This window comes from Capricornis sumatraensis, chromosome 20 (assembly GCF_032405125.1).
Source record: "Capricornis sumatraensis isolate serow.1 chromosome 20, serow.2, whole genome shotgun sequence".
Taxonomy (NCBI): Eukaryota; Metazoa; Chordata; class Mammalia; order Artiodactyla; family Bovidae; genus Capricornis; species Capricornis sumatraensis.
Window position 1 is genome coordinate 61,401,625 of NC_091088.1, and position 21,788 is coordinate 61,423,412.

The 21,788-nt window shown below is 50.6% G+C and overlaps 1 protein-coding gene across 1 annotated transcript; it reads right to left on the bottom strand.

The window, feature by feature from the left end:
• Positions 1 to 5,241: 5,241 nt before the first annotated feature.
• TSKS (testis specific serine kinase substrate) lies at positions 5,242 to 20,393 on the bottom strand. Its single transcript, XM_068993324.1, has 11 exons — positions 20,224 to 20,393; positions 19,428 to 19,653; positions 11,209 to 11,304; positions 10,919 to 11,002; positions 10,524 to 10,607; positions 9,690 to 9,976; positions 9,057 to 9,251; positions 7,502 to 7,675; positions 6,719 to 6,854; positions 5,530 to 5,654; positions 5,242 to 5,398 (listed from the first exon to the last, which is right to left on the bottom strand). The coding sequence occupies exons 1-11, from the start codon at positions 20,391 to 20,393 to the stop codon at positions 5,242 to 5,244; spliced, it is 1,734 nt and encodes a 577-aa protein (XP_068849425.1).
• Between the last annotated feature and the right edge of the window lie 1,395 nt (positions 20,394 to 21,788).

Genomic DNA, 21,788 nt, shown 5'->3' on the forward strand with positions numbered 1-21,788 from the left:
AGGTTTGGAAATCCCACATCCTGACTAATAAAGATGTCTAAGCTGGGGGTGTGATGTCTGCTGTGCTCCTGGGCTGGGCAGGGGTGGGTGAGGTGAAGGTCAGGGTGGAGGAAGAGAAAAAGTTCCCATCCATCCCCAGGCTCTACCATGAATTCTCAGTTACAGTCACCATGTCAGCTATAACCCTGGCACCTGCCTAATTTACTGCCTTTCAGCTCCAGTCACACCAAACCCAACCATGCAAGACCCATCCCAGTCAACCCCACAAGCTTTCATGAGCGCAATTTCTGCTGCCCCAACACCTAATGCCCACCCTGCATTTTAAATATATATATATACTTATTTATTTGGCTGTCCTGGATCTTGACTAGGGATTGGACCTGGGGGCCTTTGCCTTGGGAGCACAGAGTCTTAGCCACTGGGCCACCAGGGGAGTCCCTGCCCACCCTAAACTTAAAGGTTGAGAACTCCCAAATGAATCCCCCAATATTCTTATTGCTTTTAGAGACTGCCCGCATTCATCGGTTTTGATTCCATCTTCTATCTTCATAGCCATCATCGTTGAATCCCTCTGTGCCTTTCTCCACTCTGGTGGCTCAGATGGTAAAGCGTCTGTCTACAATGCAGGAGATCCGGGTTCGATCCCTGGGTCAGGAAGATCCCCTAGAGAAGGAAATGGCAATCCACTCCAGTACTATTGCCTGGAAAATCCCATGGACAGAGGAGCCTTGTAGGCTATAGTCCGTGGGGTCGCAAAGAGTCGACACAACTGAGTGACTTCACTTCACACCTCCTGTGACTGATTCCTGCCATCTAGGGACCCTTGTTGGACTGAGTCCATCCGGATGATCCAGGATTAGCTCCTAATCTCAACTCCAACTGATTAGCAACCTTAATTCCCTCTGCAAACTAATTCCCCTTTGCCATGTAGAATACCATATGCGCAGGGTCCAGGGCATCTTTGGGGGAACCATTGTTCTGCCTACCACAGGTGCATAGATGAAACCAGTCTGGCCATGAGTTGGTAAGTGGTGAAACTAGGGGAAAGGTCATTGGGGTGGGGCTGGTTCACCAGAGTGGTTAACAAGCTGCCTAGTGGTTGCAGAGAGGGGCTTCGGGCAGAAGGCCTGACATCAGGGGGGCTCCTCAAGGGCTGTAGGGCTCTGGGGTGGGGGGAGGGCTCCTAGTTGTGCTTAAGGCTGAGCATTTCAAAAAGATACTCGCCCAGCCAAGCCTGGGGACCAGCCAGCCTGCGGAGGTCAGTCAGGTGATCACCCATCTTGCAGATAAATGTCACCTGCTCACCTAGGCTGAGGCTCCAGGAGTCACAGAGGTGGGAGTCTGCACAGGCAGAACCCAGGGCATGCGGATCCATATGGGCCTGGTTCGTGGAGGTTCTTCTCCATGAACACGGAGCCTTCCGTAGCATCTTGATACAGCTTCTGCCCGTCTAGGAAGAGGGCACGGCAGCCATGCTGGTTTTGCAGTTTCAAGAAGTGGTGGGTGCCCTGGAACTTCTCCTAGAGCAGTTCAGGGGAAAAGGGGCTCACGCCCTCGAGTCACATTGCGGCAGTGGAAAAAGAAGCCCAGAGGCAGGTAGGTATAGGAGGCCTGCAGATACTTGTTGACCAGGTGGTGGACGGCGGCCTCTACCTCGGGTGAAATGATTTTGACGAATCTGGGAGCTCGTGGCTGATCAGTAATAAGGAGTTAAGCTCAAAAAATGGTGTCGGCTGCTCTTGGTGACCGAGGATAGCCGAGTAGCTGATTCCAAAGATTGCAACTGGAAAAAAAATGTTGGAGGGTGGTGGGAAGCTGGAGGAAGGGGCATTCCTGGGTCTGTTGCACCCATACACTGTGGAAGAAAGAGGGTCTGTGAGACCACTATGTGCACTCTATAACAGCGGTCCCCAGCAGCCGTTTTTGGCAGCTTTCATAGAAGACAATTTTTCCATGGACCAGTGCGGGGGTGGGGGGATGGTTTCGGGATGATTCAAGGGCACTACATTTATTGTGCACTTTATTTCTACTAGTATTGCGGCAGCTCCACTTCAGATCATCATGCATTAGATCCCAGAGGTTGGGGACCCCAGTCTATAAAACCCTTCCAAAGGAAACATAGGCTCAAGGCTTCATGACATTGGATTTGGCAATGACTTCTCAGCTTGGATGTGATAGCCAAAGCACAGACAGCAAAAGGAAAGAAAAAAAAAGGCATTACAACCAGATTAAAAAATTCTGTGCATCCAAGGACACGATCGATAGAGTGAAAAGAGCTGGCATGATGGGAGACTATAATTTGCATGTTGTGTATCTGATAAGGAGTTAATATCAGATATATGACATGACTCCTACAATCCAACAACAAAAGCCAAGCAACCCCATTCAAAAAATAGGCCAAGGACTTGAATAGACATTTCTGCACTGAAGATTCACAAATAAGCCCATGAAAAGATGTTCCCGGCAGTTGCCAGGAGCTGGGAGGAGGGAGGAATGGGGAATGAGGAGGTTTTGTTTAATGGCTACAGTGTTTCTGTTTGGGAGGATGAAAAGCTCTGGACATAGACAGTGGTGATGGTTACACAACCTTGTGAGTGTAATTCATGCCACTGAATTAGACACTTAAATATGATTAAAATGGTAAACTGTATATGATGCATATTTTGCCAAAATTTTGAAAGCCAGTCATTCAATGTGCTCACAGTCGTACAATCTGGGTTGAGTTGGACTCACTGGCCTTGTGGTCACTAGTCATTGGTCATCGCATCAAGCTGAAGGGTCACCTGGGAAATGGGATGGCCAGGGCTCTCTGTCTATGTGGAGTATCTTCAGTAAGTGTTCCCAAAAGAGCAGCCTGATTTGTTCTTTTTTTAACTTTTTATTTATTTATTTGTTCTTTTTTAATATGATTTTTAAAAGATACTTAGCTGTGCTGGGTCTTTGCAGCATGCAAATTCTTAGTTGTGGCACGTGGCATCTAGTTCCCTGACCAGGGCCCCCTGCATTGAGAGCTCAAAACAGTGTCTTAGGCACTGGACCACCAGGGAATTCCCAGTGTAACTTTATATTTTAACATACTGGCTGTAGACCCATCTTATTACTTTTCTGTAGAAACAAAAACATCTTTGCTTCTCTCATCTATTTGTTTCTTCAGGAGATCTTTAGAATAATTGGGTCAATTCCTTTAAAAAATCATCTCACTGGGATTTTGATTGAATTTGCATTTAAAAAAAAGAATTTGCATTAAAACCACAATAGAATTTGGATAGAATTAACGTCAGCACAACATTCAGACTAGTTATCCAGGAAAATAATTAGTCTCTCAAGTATTCAAGGACTCCTTAAAAGATGCATTTGGGCCTTAGGGGCATGGAATTGGATTACTCATAATCGCTGATCATTGGTACACACTACTGTTACCTGTGCCAACTATTACGCTATTATCTCTTGGATTCAAATTCCCTCCCTAGTGTATCTGGGACTCCGGGACACCGGAGGTGAAGGTGAAGGTGAAGTCGCTCGACTCTTTGGGACCCCGTGGACTGTAACCTACTAGACTTCTTTGTCCATGGGATTCTCCAGGCAAGAATACTGGAGTGGATTGCCATTTCCTTCTCCAGGGGATCTTCCCGACCCAGGGATCGAACCCGGGTCTCCCGCACCGAAGGGGAGCAGACGCTTTAACCTCTGAGCCACCAGGGAAAGTCCCTGAAGCCACACTTTTTCTTGGTCAACAGGCTGTGTTCTACTCTGCCAGTAGGGGGCACCAAAGGGACTGAAGGAAGCCAAGAGATTGGTCTCTTCCGGTTTGCTCTCTGCTTATTTCCTGTCAGTTTTTCCTACTCATCGGTTATCACCCAGCATAGCTTCTTTATCCCAGCTGAGGCATTTCCTTCCTGCAGCAGCTGCTAAGTCTAGTTTGCAGTTTTTCCAAATCTTGCGCATCCTGAGAAATGCCAGTACCATTTTAGCATGCTTTCAGAGAAGGCCCCAGTCCCTGGTGGTCCTCTAAGCTCAGATAACATCTGCACCAGTTGAGCACTCTCCCCTCCTCATTGTCCTCCTCGGATTTCATCTTCGGTGAGCCTCTCACCCAAGTGTTTACTTTTCATAATTCTAACCCATATTCTTTGTTTTTCCTTCACCAGTGTTATTAGCTGCTTCCACTGTCACGCGTTATTACCACTATGATACCACAGGGCTCTCTTCTTGCCTTTTCAGTTTCCTAGTTACCAACTCTTTATACCTAAGTAATATTTCCTTATATGAAATCATCTCTGTGAAAATAACCAGTGTGATTTCTGTCTCCTGAATATACCTTGGCTGACATCAATATTTGCAATAGGAAGTGAATTCTCAAATTTGGTTTGGGAAATGGTTTAGTTGGTTCTTAGGATTTGAACATAGCCCGTGAGCTCCTTGTCAAGAGATGGAATGCTAATATTCCACAATCTGCAGTGGCATCATGGTACATCATATATTAGCATCCATCTGGATTGTTACGAGGTTCCAGTTGAAGTCTGTGACTTGAGGGATGAGTGGCTGCTGCAATGAACCCTCAGGGCACTAACAATGGCCACAAGGAGAGTGGCATTCAGTGGCTTCTTCTCAGTGCCCTGACAGGCTTAATGAAAGAACATTATGAGCTCAGATCTTTGAAATATTGCTTCTATGATTTGTTTTTTGGCTGCAACGCATGTGGATCTTAGTTCCCCAAACAGGGATGGAACCTGTACCCCCTGAGCTGAGATCTTTAAACTCTCAGCTCCAATCACATTCAGAGAACTAATGAGCTTCCATGGAAACCCTAAAAGAATTTCACATTTCTGATAAACACAGGGTCAACATGGCTGAAAATCCAACACAAGCTGTAGCTGTATGGGTTCCAGAATTACATGCCAAGTTGAATTAAAAACCTTGCTAAGTCTCTGATAGGAAGGTTGGGGCATTGATTGGGAAGGAGTGGAAACCTAAGACTTACAATGGGAACATCTGATTGAACACAGACAAATTTGAGACTTTTGAACTTTCTTTGTTCCCACTTCTCCACACTGGCTATCAGTTCATTCTTGACTCCCCTTTCAAGCAGAACTCATCAGAAGAGTGTACCATCATTGACATCCCGTCAGCTGAGGATCAAGTCAGAGTGAGCACAGATGCTGGTGTGTGGCGTGTGCAATTTTACGAACTCTCTTTTGGTGCCAAACAGGAGACTGAATTCATGCCAGCATGAGGGGCCATTTATTGCTCAGGGGTTGGGCCCCCACGTTTTGGGGGAGTTCCCCCACCACTTCCTCCCCCCATTGTCCCTGTGGATCCCTCAAGTGGCAGGTTGCTGAGCTGATCGTGAAGGGAGCACATTTTCAAGTGTAGATAGTCCAGAGCGGCCACCTTCTCCCTGTAATGAGACAGTGGGCAGTTAGTGCTGGTGAGGCCAGAGGCCTTGGGGCTGAAGTGGAAGGTGGGGGTGACTCAGGCCCTCTCCCCCAGACCTCACCCTCCTCCCATGCCCTCAGCCTCCTTCCTCACTCCGGCTTCATCTTGTCCGTCAGCAGCAGGTTCTTGGCCCGCGAGGCTTCGTCTTGGGCCAGCCGAAGGGTGGAGCTCAGGGCCTCTGCCCTGACGTGTTTGGCCAAGGCCTGGCGCTCCAGCTCCTGGGGAGAGGAGCGTAGGCGCCGCTGGGCTTGCTGGACTGGGCTGGGGGTGGAGGGGGGATCTGGATCGCGAAGCGCAAGGGGTAGGGTCCCCTGGGGCCCACATCCCCCCTGGGAGTATCCCATCATGCCTTGAGCCTGAGGCTGACCCCAGCATCCCACAATGCACTGGGCCTTCCTTATTCCCTTGCGCACTAGACTTATATCTGTCCCACCATCTGTCCTTTACTGACTGCACTGGCCTTCTTTGTCCCTGTAAGCACTAAATCAGCATCTGTCACTTTGTTCCTTACTGCCCATGAGCCACCATGTGCTTGACATCTGGGCCCCCATCTCTCATCACGTGGTGACCGTCTACATCCCATAATTCACAAGACCCCACATCTCCTGTCTATCAGGACTCTCTGTCCCAATAATAGGCCTCAGTGCTCTGGTGCCCTGTGTCCCACAATGCACCAGGCCCCAGGTCCTCTACTGCCTCATTTGTCCGTCTCACCCACTACAACTCTTATCCCATCACACATTAGGCCAATATCCCATAATATACTAGATCACTATGTTTCAGAATGTACACCAGCCTCAGATTCCACCTGCTATTGTGCCTGTGTGTGTGCAATGCCTCAGGAAGGGCTGTGGTTCCATTTCCCATAATGCGTTAGCTTACTGTGAGCTGTAGTCACTGGTCCCCCGTCTGACTGCAATGATCCCATATAATGCACTGCCTCTCAAGTTTCATAGAAAATAAGGCTTATATTCCACGAAGCTATAGACTGGTGTCTGTCTTCTCTGTCCCACAAAGCACCAGATCCAGGTTCCATGATGCTTTGGGCCCAAGTCCATCACCCAAGCTTCCATAATGACTGACCTATGACTCACTAAGAACCAAACTGCTCTCCTCGCGCCCCCGCATTCTGACATATCAGAGCCAAGCATTCCCCCAACACCTGCTGCCCCCAGCTCACCCTTCCCATCCTGCCACACACCAGCAGTATCCTTGTGCCTGGGGCTCCCCTCCCCCTGCCCTGATCACAAACTGGACCATGGTGGCCCATGGTCCTTGGTACCAGAATCTTCTTGTGTAGCCTCTGGCAGCTGGGGCAGGCAGGAGCCAGGCCTCTCTGCTTCACCTCGTCCACTAGCGGGGTCAGCGCTCGTTCCAGCAGCTGCTGCAAGGACTCCGTGGACAACTGCTGCCCCTGGCTGGGGGAGGGGTAGTCACCAGATGAAAGAGGCCTCAGACCAGGATGGCCCAGGCCTACCTGCTTTCACCCAGGCCACCTTCCCACCATGCATGGGGGCCAGACTACAGTGCATCAGGTGTACTTTGGATTCCACAGCATGGGGAACTCCCACAGTGCTGGGGGTTTCCACTCCCGACAGCAGATGGCCCTCAGCACATCAAAAACTCACATTTCTCACAATGCACTAGTTAAAATTGATCCCACATTGTATTGGAAGTGCCCCCACCATTCCTAATACAGGTTAAACATGGTATCCGGTGCCTCTCCAATACCCCAAGGTCTCACACTTCCCTACAGTGCACTGGACAACTCTGCCTCCCACCAGTACCACTGCCCAACCTTCCCATGATGCACTTGGAAATCTAGGATGCTCGAAACAAAGCAAGACTTTCTCGTGTTCCACAAAACACTGACTTCACCGTGTGGGGAAGGGAAGAAATATGACTCCCCAAATGCAGCAAGACTGGCCCATCCTATAATACATGGGGCTGCCCTGTCTTCCACAGTGCATCTTCCTCTCCATTCATGCTAAAGTCTCATCTCCTTGGATGCTGTGTCCTCAAATATGACACAGAATGCACCTGGAGCCAGGTGCTGCCCCCTTACCTGGCACAGCGGGTACAGGAGCCTTGGGCTCCCCGATCCAGGTTCATAGAGAGGTCAGACACTCTCCGAGAGCTCTGAAATTGCCGTCCAAGCTCCTCCAGAATTGGTTTCACTGGGCCCAGCCCCTCCAGTTCACTCCTCAGGGAAGCCACAGACACTGCGGACCGCTCCACCCTGAGATGTGCGAATAAGCAGTGCAGTGAGGTTGCCTCTCAAAGAGAATACAGGCGTCCTCTGATTTCTGAAAGGTCGCTTTATCCCAGTCCATTTTAAGGAAATACCTACATTAGAACCTGTTTTCACTAACCAAAAGAAATCAGAAAAGGATTTTTGCTTTTATGAAAAAAGCACAAAGCATTCGTTTTGTACTTTGCAACCCATTGATTGCAGCAGGCCAGGTTTCCCTGTCTTTCACTATCTTCTGGAGTTTGCTCAAACTCATGTCCATTGATTTGGTGATGCCATCCAACCAACCATCTCATCCTCTGTCGCTCCCTTCTCCTCCTGCCCTCAGTCCTTCCCAGCATCAGGGTCGTTTCCAGTGTGTCGGCTCTTCGCACCAGGTAGCCAAAGTACTGGAGCTTCAGCTTCAGGATCAGTTTCCTTCCCATGAATATTCTGGGTTGATTTCCTTTAGGATTGATTGGTTTGATCTCCTTGCTGTCCAAGGGACTCTGAAGAGTCTTCTCTAGCACCACAGTTGGAAAGTATCAATTCTTCCCAGCTCAGCCTGCTTTTACAGAAGCAGGACACACAACAAGCAGTGAGTGGAGCCACCAAGCTCCTCCTCTGAGAACTACACTCAGTATCTAGGCATCAAGCACCGTATCTTTGAACTGCGTTCTGTGGGCATCTGTGCTTTACCTCAATTTATTTTGTGCATCTGTTGGCAAGATGTATTCTAAGGTAGTTGATTCTTTGCTTTATGCTATTTTGGCTTACCAAAGGTTTCACAGGAACCGCTCTACTTTTGTATAGCAGGGTGAAGGCCCAGCAAGGCTCCACCCAAGATTAGCCCAGTACCTCTGCCTCCGTACAGTTTGCAATACCTCGCCACACGCGCAGCCTCTGCTCTGACTGGTCCATTTTTTTTTTCTTTTATTTCGGGAATGCCTCTTCTTGTTCTCTAACTGGTTTGTCCTGTTCCATTTGCCTCCCCTTGCCCTTTTAAGATGCAGTGAAAGTGAAAGTTGCTCGGTCGTGTCTGGCTCTTTGCGACCCCAGGAGCTATACAGGTCCACGGACTTCTCCAGGCCAGAATACTGGAGGGGGTTGCCATTTCCTTCTCCAGGGGATCTTCCCAACCCAGGGATCGAACCCGGGTCTCCCACATGCAGGCGGATTCTGTCCCAGCTGAGCTACCAGGGAAGCCGGTCTTTTGTAGGGCTCCGCCCCTCAGTCCTTAGGTAGAAAGCACCTCTCCCTCCTCTCTAATTGGGGCCCCCACCTGTCAGTACTACAGTCTCCGCCCGATTGACTCCAGCTGATTGGCCCACCCCTTCACTCAAGGCTCCGCCCTCCCAGGTTCCCACAGTGCTCTCGGGTGGGCCCTTACATGGTGCACAGCTCGTCCGCCCGGCCCCGCAGCTCCTGCAGGCCCCGCGCGGTCTGCGCCTGCTCGCGCTGCGCCCGCTCCCACTGGCCCAGAAAACCGTCGAGCCTGCCACCCAGACCCCCGAGCAGCCGTAGGGCCTCTTGCACAGCTCCCTCCTCCTGATGCCACCGGGCGGTCAGCGAAGACACCTCCCTCCTGTAGGGGAAGAGGTAAGGAACCCGGCAACGCTAAGTTTGGACACGCCCTGTCCGCCAGGCCAGGGGCTCCGGACCCACCCAGTCCCCGAATTCTCCCGTCCTGTCCATGTGTTGGAATCCTCTCACGTCCCCCAGAACCCAGCCCGGAAAGAATCCCCTTGTCAGATATCCTGGCCTTCTCGGCCTTCCTCCCATCAACTGCTCCACACACTGCCTCCTCAAGATACCACTCGCCCCAACCCTGTCCCCCTGAGTTTGGAGCCACCTGCCACCTTCCCAAACTTCGCCCACCTCATTTTCACAGGCCTCCCCGCCACCAGTCCTATACTCTACTCACTTCTTCGAAGTCCTGCCCTTTCGGGTTATGGCCCCAGAATACTCCTTCCTAGGCTCTTCGAGGCTCCACCCCCCGGGCCCATCTCGAGATCCCACTCACCTCAGCTCGTCCAGGCCGGCAGAGACCTTTTGCAACTCCTGCTCGCTCACGACGGGGCCCTCCCCTGCCCGGGGCCCCATTCCCCAGCCTCCTGAGGCCAGGCCTCGCGGTCGCGGGGGTTCATCGGGGCTCCCGGGCGGACCGGAGCAGCCTAGGGGCTGGGTGGCGGGGCCCAGGCCGTGCCTGGAGAGGCCAGCCTCCAGCTTCTGCTCCAGCTCCTGCAGCTCGGCCTCCTGCCTCCTTGGAGTCTCATCCTGCAGTTGCTGCTGGAGGTAGCGCAGCTTCTCCTGGGCAGGGAAGGCAGGCAGGGTCAGCTTGAGCATCCCGCCCCTTGCCTCCCACCACCGATACCTCCACCTCCACCCCCAGATCCGCCCAATAAATTCCTGACACTAGAAAGTAAATGGATGTGGGGACGCACGTTTAGGGAGGGAGGTTCCATTTGACGCCCAGCTGGAGTCCCAACTCACCTTAACCTCTAAATGCCTCCATCTAGCCCTCCACCCCAACTCTAATCCTCGATAGGCCTCAAACTCCAGTCCCTCCTGTTTAGTAAGAACTGAAGCTTTCCCAGCATTCTGTTGGGAAATCAGTGGGCATGTGGGCAGGACAGGCATTCCCACCCACTCCAAGTCTGACATGAATTCCTCTCCCTGGGACCTGAATATGACTGTGCATGGAGAAGTATGACCATGAATACGAAGGAGCAGGGTGGCGGTGGTGGTGGTGGTGATGATGGTGGTTGGTAGGGCGGGAAGTCCTACCCGAAGTCCACCTCGAGTACCTCACATACTTGAGTAACTTCCTCAAACCTTTAGACCCCCTCCGTCTTACCTCCAGCAGAGCAGAATTCTGCTTCAGGACGTTGGTTTTTATTTCAGCGTCTTCCACCGACCGGGTCACCTTCCGGCAGTTCTCCTGGGTCAGGACACCAGGGCAGGGGCCCTGCCTTCCCATTCCGGTTCCGTCTCCCAACCCTTATCCTTGTTATTTTCCATGCAGGTTCCACCCCCCTCAGCCGAGACATGCCCACTTCTTCTGCAAGGACTGTCTTCACCCTTGGTTCGCTTGGCTAAAGGGCGGGTTTGTCCTCGGACCTCTCCCATGCTCCCTGTCCGCTTGCCCCCATCTCTCTCCTGTCAACCACTCCACTCCTCCCCATTTCCTCTCACCCTCTTCCTACTCCTGCTCCCTTCTTTCCGCCCTGCTCCTGCCCCTCAGCAGCTCACCTTGAGTTGACTACAGTACCCTTCTAGTTCTTCTGCCTCTTGCCGCCTTCTCTCTAAATTCTCACTCAGCACAGAGCACTCACTCTGGAGCATGGAAGGGAGGAGGGGTTAGCCAGGGCCTCCAGGGGACACACCATGGGGAGGAGAGGTGGGAACATCCCTTTCCCTTCTGAGCCTCAGTCTCCCCCAGCTGGGCTATGGGTGCATTGAGCGGGAGGATAGCTCAAAGAAGGGGAACGTGGCCCCGGAAGAAGAGGAGGTGTTGGCGGGGGACGGGGTGGCCCTCACACCTGCAACGTCTGCACGTGCTGGTTAACCCGGGTAGTCTTCTCCTTCAAACTGGTGATGGAATCTTTGGCACGCACCAATCCACTGTTGACCCCACTCTGGGGAAGAACCAGAGACACCCAGGGGTCAGTGGGTGTAGGGGAGCAAACACCAACCCCAAGAGAAAGTCTTAAAGCTGGCTTTACACCTGGATCCTGCCCTGGAATAGCTGGTGGAATTGGGGGCCAGGGCTGCGCCTCTTTGATTCTCCGTGTTCTTGCTCTATTAAGCCAGGGGGCAGACTCTTTTTCTGCTTAGTGGATGGGAAGAAAAATAAGTAGGATCCAGGAGGGAGTAGGGGGTTGGGGGTTGCTCAGACATGTGGGAGAAGGGGGATGTTCTTAACCTGAGATAAATGCCTTTGGGTCCAGAGACATAAATAAGATAAACTGTTAAAACACATGCCCTGTCTTTCTCTCCAGGCAGTGGAGAATTCTAAAGATAACCCACTTTCCAAATATAAGCACTCACTATGCACCAAGTCACGCAGTTACCCACGTTTTCCCATTTATTCCCCACAACCGCACCTCTTGAGGTTATTTTGGCGCATTTTGCAAGGGAGGCAAATGAGGCCCAAAGAGGAGATGTCCTTTGTATTCCCAGGTACATGGTATGTGAGGTGCACTTGTCAGAATTTATACTCAGAACCATTGTTTTAAACCATGATGCCGTGCAGCTGCTGATCATAGCTACCTTATATCATCATAAAATGCTTTGTGACCCCTTTCAAAAAAACTGGCTCAGAAAGGCTGCATGTGACAGGATCTCCTCTCTCCTGTCTTCCACATTTATAGAAGAGTTAGCCTGGCACATGACTGCCCAGCCAAAGACTACATTTCCCAGGTGCCCTTGCAGCTGGGCAAGCCCATGTGACTAAGTTCTGGCCAATGGAATATGAGTGGGAATAATATAGGCAATTTCCAATTCATGCCTTTAATAAAAGAAAGTAGGGAGCATACTTCCCTTTCTCCCCATGATGTTGATGGCTAAAGCCAGGGCAGCCATCTTGAACTATGAGCTGGAGGACACAAGATAAAAGAATATCAAATTCTCAACCCTGTGAAGCTGCCATACTCAATTCCAACCACTTTCAAATACTTTACATGTGAGAAGGAGAACGTTTTCCACCTTGTTTATGCTACTTTGGGGACTTCCCTGGTGCTCCAGTGGCTAAGATGCTGTGCTTGAGTTCGATCCCTGGTCAGGGAAGTAAGATCCTCCATGCTGCAACTAAGAGTTTGCCTAAATACATGCCACAGCTAAAAATATCCTGAGTACAGTAACTAAAGACCCTACATGTCACAAGGAAGACCCAGTGCAGCCAAATAAATATTTAAAAAACCCAACACTGCTACTTTGTGTCTTTTTTGTTACAGCAGCCAAACTTGTGACTTAATAACTGAGCCTCCAGAACCCTGGGGCCTCTGACCTGCTATACTTGAGATGTTTATGTCAGCAATAAACTATCCTGCTTCAACCAGATATTTTGGTTTTCTTTCACAGCTGCTAAAGTAATACACAAACAAAAGAGAACAAGCTTCCTCCATTGTAAAATGGGAACAACTTCACATTTCTTGCACAACCGCTCTGGATAAAGACCATGATAAATACTGTATTAAGGTGATATCAGCAAAATGGAGGAGTTGGAAACCCCCGAATTCCACCCCTCAATGAAAACAATGAAAAAAAGTGACCAAAACCGACTCAAGTCATTGGGAAGATTACAACAATCATAAATATATATGCACCTAATAGAGCTTCAAAACATATGTATCAAAAACTAACAGAATTGGGAATTCCCTGGCAGTCCAGGGGCTAGGACTCTGTGCTTTTACTGCCGAGGGCCCAGATTCAGTCCCTGGGTCAGGGAACTAAGATCCCACATGCCGCGTGGCATAGCACCCTTCCTCCCCCCTCAAAAAGAAAGAATGAAAACTAGAAAGTAGATCAGCAAAGAGACAGAAGACTTGAACAACACTATAAACCAACCAAACCTAACAGACATCTATAGAACATAACACGCAGCAGCAGAACACACATTCTTCTCAAGTGGAATGAAACGTTCTTCATATGGTCAAGGACAGACCCTAAAGGATATGAAAACGAAGTGTGCTTTCTGACCTCAAAGACCTCAGTAGAATGAAATTAGGAATCAAACGCAGAAAGAATTTATGAGGAACTCACAAGTATTGATAAATGGAAATTAAACAACACACTCATAAATAATGGGTGGAAGAAGAATCACAAGAGAAATTATACTTTGGAATGAGAGGAAAATGAAAAAAGATTACAGTGGAGAAAATGAAATAGAACAGTAGAGAAAAATCAGCATGCTGGAAGTTGTTTTTTTTTTTTTAAAAGATCGACAAAATTGCCAAATTCTTGGCTAGATTGACTATGAAAAAGAGGAAGAATACTCAAATCACTAAAATCAGAAAGGAAAAAGGGGACATTACTACCAGTCTTAGGGAAAGAGCAAGGATTACAAGGGAACTCTATGAACAATTGGATGCCGTCAAATTTGATAACCTAGATGAAATGGAAAAATTCCTTGCAAAACACTAACTGGAGAAGAGATAGGACATCTGAATAGCCCTATAACAAGTAAAGGGTTTGAGTTAGTGATTTTAAAACTTCCAACAAAGAAAGCCCAGATGTCTTTACTGGTGAATTCTACCAATCTTTTTTTTTTTTTTTTTTTTAAAGAGTTGCTGCCAAATCATCTCAAACTCTTCACCAAAAAACAGAAGAGGAGGGAACTATGAAGCCAGTGTTACCCTGATACCAAAACCAAAGACATCACCAGATAGTAAAACTACAGACCAGTATCCTTTCTGGAAATAGCCACAAACATTTCAACAAAACACTAGCAAACCAAGTCCAGCAGCGTATAAAAAGGATTGTGTGCGTGTGTGCTCAGTCGAGTCTGACTGCGACCCCACGGGCTGTAGCCCACCAGGCTCCTCTGTCCATTAGATTCTTCAGGCAGGAATACTGGAGTGGGTGGCCATGCCCTCCTCCAGGGGATCTTCCCAACCCAGGGATTGAATCCGAGTTTCCTGCATTTCAGGCAGATTTTTTACCCACTGAATCACCTAGGAAGCCCTTAAAAAAAAAAAAAAGAAAAGGATTATATACTACACCATATATGATTTACCCCAGGAATGCAAAATTGCTTCAACATGAAGATTAACCCATGTGACATACCATATTAGTAAAATACAAGGGGAGTGTGGAATTCAGTCATGTCAGTGAATACAGAAATAGCTTTGGACAAAGTCCAATACCCTCTCATGATAAAAACACTCAACAGACTAAAAGTACAAGGGAACTTCCTCATCCTGGAAAAAAGCACCTACAAAAAATATAATTAAAAACAATAAAACCCACAACAAAGCCATGGTGGTTTTAAATACACCCATAAATTTTTTGAGGCTGTTTCCAAATGTAGTGCTTTATTCCCTCACTTGAGTGTTGGCTGGACCAAGTGACTCATACCCAGTAAATAGCATAAGTCAGAGTGATGGTATGTGACTTAAAAAACTAGTTCAGGAAAGGAACTGTGGCTTCCTTCTTACTCTTGTCTGGCTCTGGAGGATGATAACTGCCAGGCCATAAGCAGCTCCTTCTGGAGAGGCCCATGTGGCAAGAAACTGAGGCCACCAACCAAGAGCTATATGAGTGTGCCATCTTGAAAGCACCCCCTCCATCCCCAGTCAAACCTTCAGATGACTGTGTGTGCCTAGTTGCTCAGATGGGTCCAACGCTTTGTGGAGCCCTCCAGGCTCCTCTGTCCATGGGATTTTCTCCAGGCAAGAACACTGGAGTAGGGTGCCATTTCCTCCTCCAGGGGATCTTCCCAACCCAGGGATCAACCCAAGGATCATGTCTCTTGTATCCCCTGCGTTGGCAAGCGGATTCTTTACCACTAGTGCCACCTGGGGAGTCATCAGATGACTACGTGTTAGTCACTCAGTCACGTCCGACTCTGTGACCCCATGGACTGTAGCCCACCATGGGGATCCTTCAGGCAAGAATACTGGAGTGGGCTGCCATTTCCTTCTCATCAGATGACTATGGCCCCTGCCAAAATCTTTTTTTCTTTTTTTAATATTTTTTGGCCAAGCAGCATGTAGGATCTTAGTTCCCTGACTAGGGATGAAATCGCACCCCTTGCAGTGAAAGCATGAGGTCTTAAACGCTGACACGCCAAGGAAGTCCCACCAGCCCAAAATCTTGACTGCAACCCTAAGCCAGGAGCAGCCAACTAAACCACTCCAGATTTGTTGTTTTAAGGTCATGAATCATTTGTTTCACTGCAATCGCTAACAGATACACAGAATGATATTTTAAAACTGAAGACCCAAAAAGTCTTGGACTTCTTGTAGGTAGAGGTTCTGGAAAACTAGGGGAGCAGGTCCTGGGGTCAACTCCGTTCTCCCACTTATTACTTGTAAGGCCTCAGAGATGGGACTTCACCTCTCTAAGCCTCTGTTTCTCTTCTTGTAAAACAGGGAAGGACTAATTGCTACCTTCACGGGGCTGCTGTTGGGAAGAGTACAGGCTGACCCAGAAAGGCGGCTGGTCAACACTTGGGGAAAGAGAAAGGGCACTGGAGAAAAGCTGGGGTCACTGGAGGTGAGTTTTAGCTTCTCTGAGAGCAGATTTGGGAAATAGTGAAGGCTGAGCCTGTTAGCCTTGGCTGAAAAGTGAATGGCATGGAGGAGGTGCATCTGTGCTACCTGTTCAGTCCCTGCCGTGGCGTCTGACTCTTGGCCACCCCATGGACTCTAGCCCACCAGGGTCCTCTGTCCATGGGATTCTCCAGGCAAGAATAGTGGAGTGGGTTGCCGTGCCCTCCTCCAGGGGATCTTCCCAACCCAGGGATTGAACCTGCGGCTCCCGCATTGTAGGCAGCTTCTTTACCACTGGGCCACTGGGGAAGCCCCATGGTGTAGGTGGGCGGCAGCCAGATCAGGAGATAAACCTCTCCTCCTTGGCCACCCACACGCCATGCAGCTGGGCAGTCCAATTCCCCATTCCAGGCCTGCCTCAGTTTCCTTTCCTGTCCAATGGGAATGATGATACTTTGGCAGATGGTGGTGAGGAGGGGTCAGCAAGATGTTAGGATCCATAAGGCAAGTGCCGTGATTAGTGTCAGCATCATTAAAAGTAACGAGAATACGACAGGACACACCAGGAAGGGTGGTTAGCACAGCCACCTCAGGGAAGGCTGCAGGCAGCAGGACAAGTGGGAAGCAAGGCTGCAAAGATCTAATCTGGCCATTTCTGCACGTAGGCACTGACATTTCCTAAAAGCAATACCACCTCCTCAGTTGCATCCTCTGGCCTCATAAAGATCTCAGCGCTTAAGCCATGAACCAGGAACTTCCCTGGCAGTCCAGCGGTGAGGACTCTGTCTCTCACTGCTGTTGGCTCAAGTTCGATCCCTGGCTAGGGAACCAAAAACCCACAAGCTGCACTGGCATAGCCAGGAAAAAAAAGGAAAACACGAACCAAAGCGTCTGCTTCCCCATCTTCTTCCGACCCTCCATCCAGTCTGGGGATCGTCGTTCTCTCTCCGGGGCCTCTATCACTCACGGGTGTCTTCCTCTTTTGTCCAGTTCTCTGTCCCACTTCTCTCTATGGTGTCCGTTCCTTCCTTCTCCAGGTCTCTGGCCCCCTCCTCTGTCTCTGGTTTTCTGTGTCCCCCTCAGTTGGTCTCTGTCCCCCTCCCTAGGTCCAAGTCCTCCTCTGTCTGGGATCCCTGTCCCCCCGCCCCAGATCTTGGTCCTGCTTGATCTCTGGGTTTCTGCCCCTCCTCTCGGTCCATCTCCAGCTTTCTCTCCTGATGTAGCTCTGACGCTGTGTTCCAGTCCCTGTTATTGCCCGCCTCTTTGCTGTTCTTGCCCCCGGCCCAGGGTGCTGCCTGTCAGTAGTTTTTTCCATTTTACAGAGAAGCCTCATAGAGGCCAGGGCTCCCCCGCAGCCCTACAGTGAGCTCGCAGCTGCAGCAGACCTTGATCTTGGCCGCCCAGGGCTCTTTCTCAGGCATCACAGTCCTCTGGGGGATGTGACTCAGAAATAGCTCCAGTGGGAGGTGGACCTCTGCAAGAACTGCCTGAGCGATGCTGGCAGCGAGGGGTAGGAGATGCCTCCCGGGCCATCCATCCCAGCTGGACTCTCTCTGCCCACTCCCTTCTCTCCACCTGGTCCTCTTACCCGGGACCTTCACCTGGCCTCCTCTCTGGCCCACCTGCCTCCAGTCTCTCCCCTCCAAACATCTCCCACCTGGGCCCAGAGGCATCTCCTAAGGAAAGAAAGCATCACACCCACTAAACCTCTGGTCCTGGCCCTGCTTCTTACAAGCTCTCTAACCATGCAGAGGGTCACACCACTTCTCTCTGCCTCAGTTATTTTTTTCTTCTTCAAATGGGTCATTATTCCATTTCCTTTGCAGAACTCAGAGAGGCAAATGAAACCCCCTCCCCACCACAGGGATGTGGCACAGTGCCTGGCACATAGTAGGTGCTCAGTAAATGGGTACAGAGCCCAAACTCCAGCGTGGCTCCTTCTCCCCCTGCCCAGGAACACTCAGTGGTTCCCTGTTGCTCTCAGGAGAGTGTCCACACTTCTCAGCCTCTGTGTCCTGTGCTCCATCCCTTGCCAGCCTCACCTCTCCCACGCACCACAATTGAGCCACAAGGACCTGTTCCCCCCCGGGGCTCTTTTCAACCGCTGTCCTTTTGTTTATGCTGTTCCAGCTAGGTGGAACACCCTTCCCTGTATTCCACCTTCCTTATCTTCAAGATCCAACCTGGGAGTTGCCTCTTCCAGAGAGAAAGCCTTTCTTGACCACGTCCAGTTGGGCCAAGGCCTTGCTCTTCAGGGCTCCCATGGTGACCTGTACTGCCCCCATCAATGCACGGTGCCTCCTCCAACCCCTGACTCCTAAACCTGGCCCCACTACTTAGAAGCTGTGTGAATTTGAGGGTGCTGTTTAACCTTCTAGAGCTTCAGTATCTTTGCCTGTGAAATGGGGATAACAACTAACCCATATGCTGAGCATGCGGCTGACTCTTGAGCTAAATATTTTGCATGAATGAATTGCATTTCATTGTCATGACAATCTCATGAGGAGGGTGAAGTTCTCTACAGAACTCTGTCTTAGGTGCTACTGTATTTCCCGCTCCTAGACCAGTGCCTGACACATTTGTAGGTGTTTAAGAAATATTTCTTGCAAGAACATACACATGCATCTCCATTTTACAGATGAAGAAACTGAGGCTCCGGAACATAGAAAGTGTTCAGTATCTGCTAATGAATCTTACTATCATTATAACCAGGGTTATTGTTAGTGTGATTCTCAGTGTCTGTGTCAAGCCTAGTTCAGAGCCTGGCCCAGGAGAAACCTGGCAAGGGGTGGACGGTGATAGGGGAGTTAAAGGACCAAGGTATAGCATTGGTTAAAGAATCTGCCTGCAGTGCAGGAGACACAGGAGACTTTGGTTCGATTCCTGGATCAGGAAGATCCCCTGGAGTTGGGCAGGCAACCCACTGCAGTATTCTTGCTTGGAGAATCCCGTCGACTGAGGAGCCTGGCGGGCTATCGTCCATAGGGTTGCAAAGAGCTGGACACAACTAAGCATGCACACGTAGCATTCTCTGCTCTAGTCAGAATTCTCTAAATTTTCCTAGATTTTGCTCACCTTGCAGTTTTGTCACACCTTCTGAAGTGGTCCCTTCTGAGATCTCATGCTCATCCTTCAAAGCCCAGTGCCAACGCCACCTCCTCCAGGAAGCTTTCCCTGATATACCCAGTCTGGTTTGAGGGGCCCTTTTCTGGGATCTCTGGTGTTACCGCCATCATGGAATTTATCATCCCATCTGTATCTGTCACTCCCATCAGACTGGGAGCTTCCCTGGAGCAGGGACCTGGCCTGATTCCCAGCTGTGAACCCAGTCTCAGGGCATTTGGAAGTGCCTGAATGAATGGAAGACCAACCCCAGGCAACAGGCATCATTTACCCCCGATGGAGCAGATTCGTGGCTGCCTGTCAGGCCCCTGTAGGGTGACCAGAACCTTCTCATTTCCAATCATGAAGACCACCCCTCCATCCTCAGTTGTCTCCCACCAGGGTGAGGACCCTGGTCTTCCTCAGCCCAGCCAGGGGTCCCTCACCAGTATTTCCGTGATGTCTGGGTCATCTGGTGCCCAGGGTTGGGTAGGGGAGGCAGGGGGCACGGGCAGCGCCAGTGAGCTGCTGTCTTCCGTAGTTGAGTCTGTGCCCGAGGAGTCGGTGGGCTCCATGGCTGCCAGGTTGAGCAGGGACACATTGGTGCAGGCCGAGGACCGTTTGAGGTTCAGGCACCAGTGCATCGGCTCATGGGACATCCGAGGCTCAACCCTGGGGCGGAGAAATGGGCAGGAGGGTCAGGGTGCGGCCCCAGCAGGGCACGGCCCCTCCCTCTTCCTTGTCTGCACATCCCCTAGTCCCTCTGACTCCATCCCCACTACCTTCTTCCTCCTACACTCTTGAGTCCCCCTTGGCCACTGGCCCCCTGCCTGCCTCTCCTCTGCCCCGTCCTCTCCTTCCCCACCCCTTCCTCCAGCACCCACGGTGGGACTCGTGCTCTGTCGGAGGCAGCGCTGGGCGCTAGGACCCCGACTGCTGCTTCTGCCGCTGCTAAGTCGTTTCAGTCGTGTCCGACTCTGTGCGACCCCATAGACGGCAGCCCACTAGGCTCCTCTGTCCCTGGATTCTCCAGGCAAGAACACTGGAGTGGGTTGCCATTTCCTTCTCCAATGCATGAAAGTGAAAAGTGAAAGTGGAGTCGCTCAGTCGTGTCCATCTCTTCGCGACTCCATAGACTGCAGCCCACCAGTCTTCTCCATCCATGGGATTTTCCAGGCAAGAACACTGGAGTGGGGTGCCATTGCTTTCTCCTAGGACCCTGACAGGGTGCTACAAACCCACCCGTGGAACGACACAGCCTTCTTTTTCTTCGCGATCCCCTTGACTGGGCTGGTCACCCCCCCAGGAGTCTCGGGGACCAGCTGGGAGCGGCTCTCGACCCCCGCAGGGGGGTCCCCGGCCTCATGGATCTCTTTGGACTGCCAGATTGTCTTCACCACCACGCTCGCCATGGCGTGTGGGGGGCCCGGCTCCCAGGGGCTCCTTCCTCCGAGACTGTCCACCTGTTCTGACCACTGCCCCTCAAGGTCCCCCGTCCCCACAAGCCTGCCTCATAAAGGACCCAACCACTGGGCTCCAGTAAGGCGGGGGTGGGAGGGCGGGGCACAGGGGTGGGAAACGTGACTTATCACCTTCCCCCAGAGGGGCTCAGTGAACTCTTCCTTGTCCAGGTCTCTAGTTCTGCCCTGATCTTTCCCCCACTTCAGAACCACAGTGAAATTGATTCATTCTGAGCAGTGGATTGGCTCACTGTTTCTTGGGAGGGGTCCAAATTCCCTTTCCCTGAAACTCTTGTTTCAGCACTCACCCCCACCCCTGCCACCTGCATTCAGACTTGATTCATCCTGCCGGACTTGTCCCTTTCCCAGGGTCTGGGGGAGGATGAGGATTGGAAGGAGGGTCGCTGGAGGATCTCATATTCTATGGGAGGCTGGAAGGGAACAGACAGACAAGCAGTAGAAACAGACCGAAAAGAGCAGGTGTCCAAATGTGACACGAAGGGAATCCAAGCCGGTGACGGCAAAGTGGACGTTTGTCAAAGCTCATCGATTTGTGCGCCTGAGATTTGAGCCTCTTATTGTGTGAGTTCTGCCGATTTAACCCCCCCCCCAAAACTAAGGACTTCCCTGGTGGTCCAGGGGTTAGGACTCTTCACACTGTCTTATCTCTGGACCAGTTTCCTAGTTTCCCCTCTTTTAAGAACACATAGTGGATCAGGGCCCACCCAGATGCTGCCACTGCCAAGTCGCTGCAGTCGTGTCTGACTCTGTGCGACCCCATAGACGGCAGCCCACCAGGCTCCCCCATCCCTGGGATTCTCCAGGCAGGAACACTGGAGTGGGTTGCCATTTCCACCCAGATGACTGCGTCTTAACTTAATCATTGCTAGAGACCCTACTTCCGAATAGGGGCGCATTCACAGCTATTGCAGGTTAGAACTTGAACATCTTTTGCAGGATGTAATTCAACCCAGAACAGGGTTGATGTGTATTGATGTCTACAACTTTTTTTAAAAATGGTTTCTTTATTGAATAAAGTTGACTTTTTTTATTTTCGGCTGTGCTGTGTGGCTTCGGGGATCTTAGTTCCCCAACCAAGGATTGAACCCCAACCCCAGCAGTGAAAGCACCAAGTCCTAACCACTGGAATGCCGGGGAATTCCCTGTAGCATTTTTTAAAATTAATTAATTTTTGGCTCTACGGGCTTTTCTCTAGTTGCAGAGAGTGGGGGCTACTCCCCAGCTGCGGTGTGCAGGCTTCTTCTCATTGTGGTGGTTTCTCTTGTTGCGGGCCACAGGCTCTAGGGCTCTCGGCCTTCAATATTTTTTGACTCACAGGTTCTAGAA

Excerpts from the sequence above, each read along its gene's own strand:
- TSKS (XM_068993324.1), bottom strand. The coding sequence starts at position 20,393 with ATGGCGAGCGTGGTGGTGAAGACAATCTGGCAGTCCAAAGAGATCCAT. Across the intron at positions 9,252-9,689 it reads GCCGGCCTGGACGAGCTGAG|GAGGGAGGTGTCTTCGCTGA; the intron begins GTGAGTGGGATC and ends CTTCCCCTACAG. Across the intron at positions 5,655-6,718 it reads GGCTACACAAGAAGATTCTG|GAGCTGGAGCGCCAGGCCTT; the intron begins GTACCAAGGACC and ends TCCTCTCCCCAG.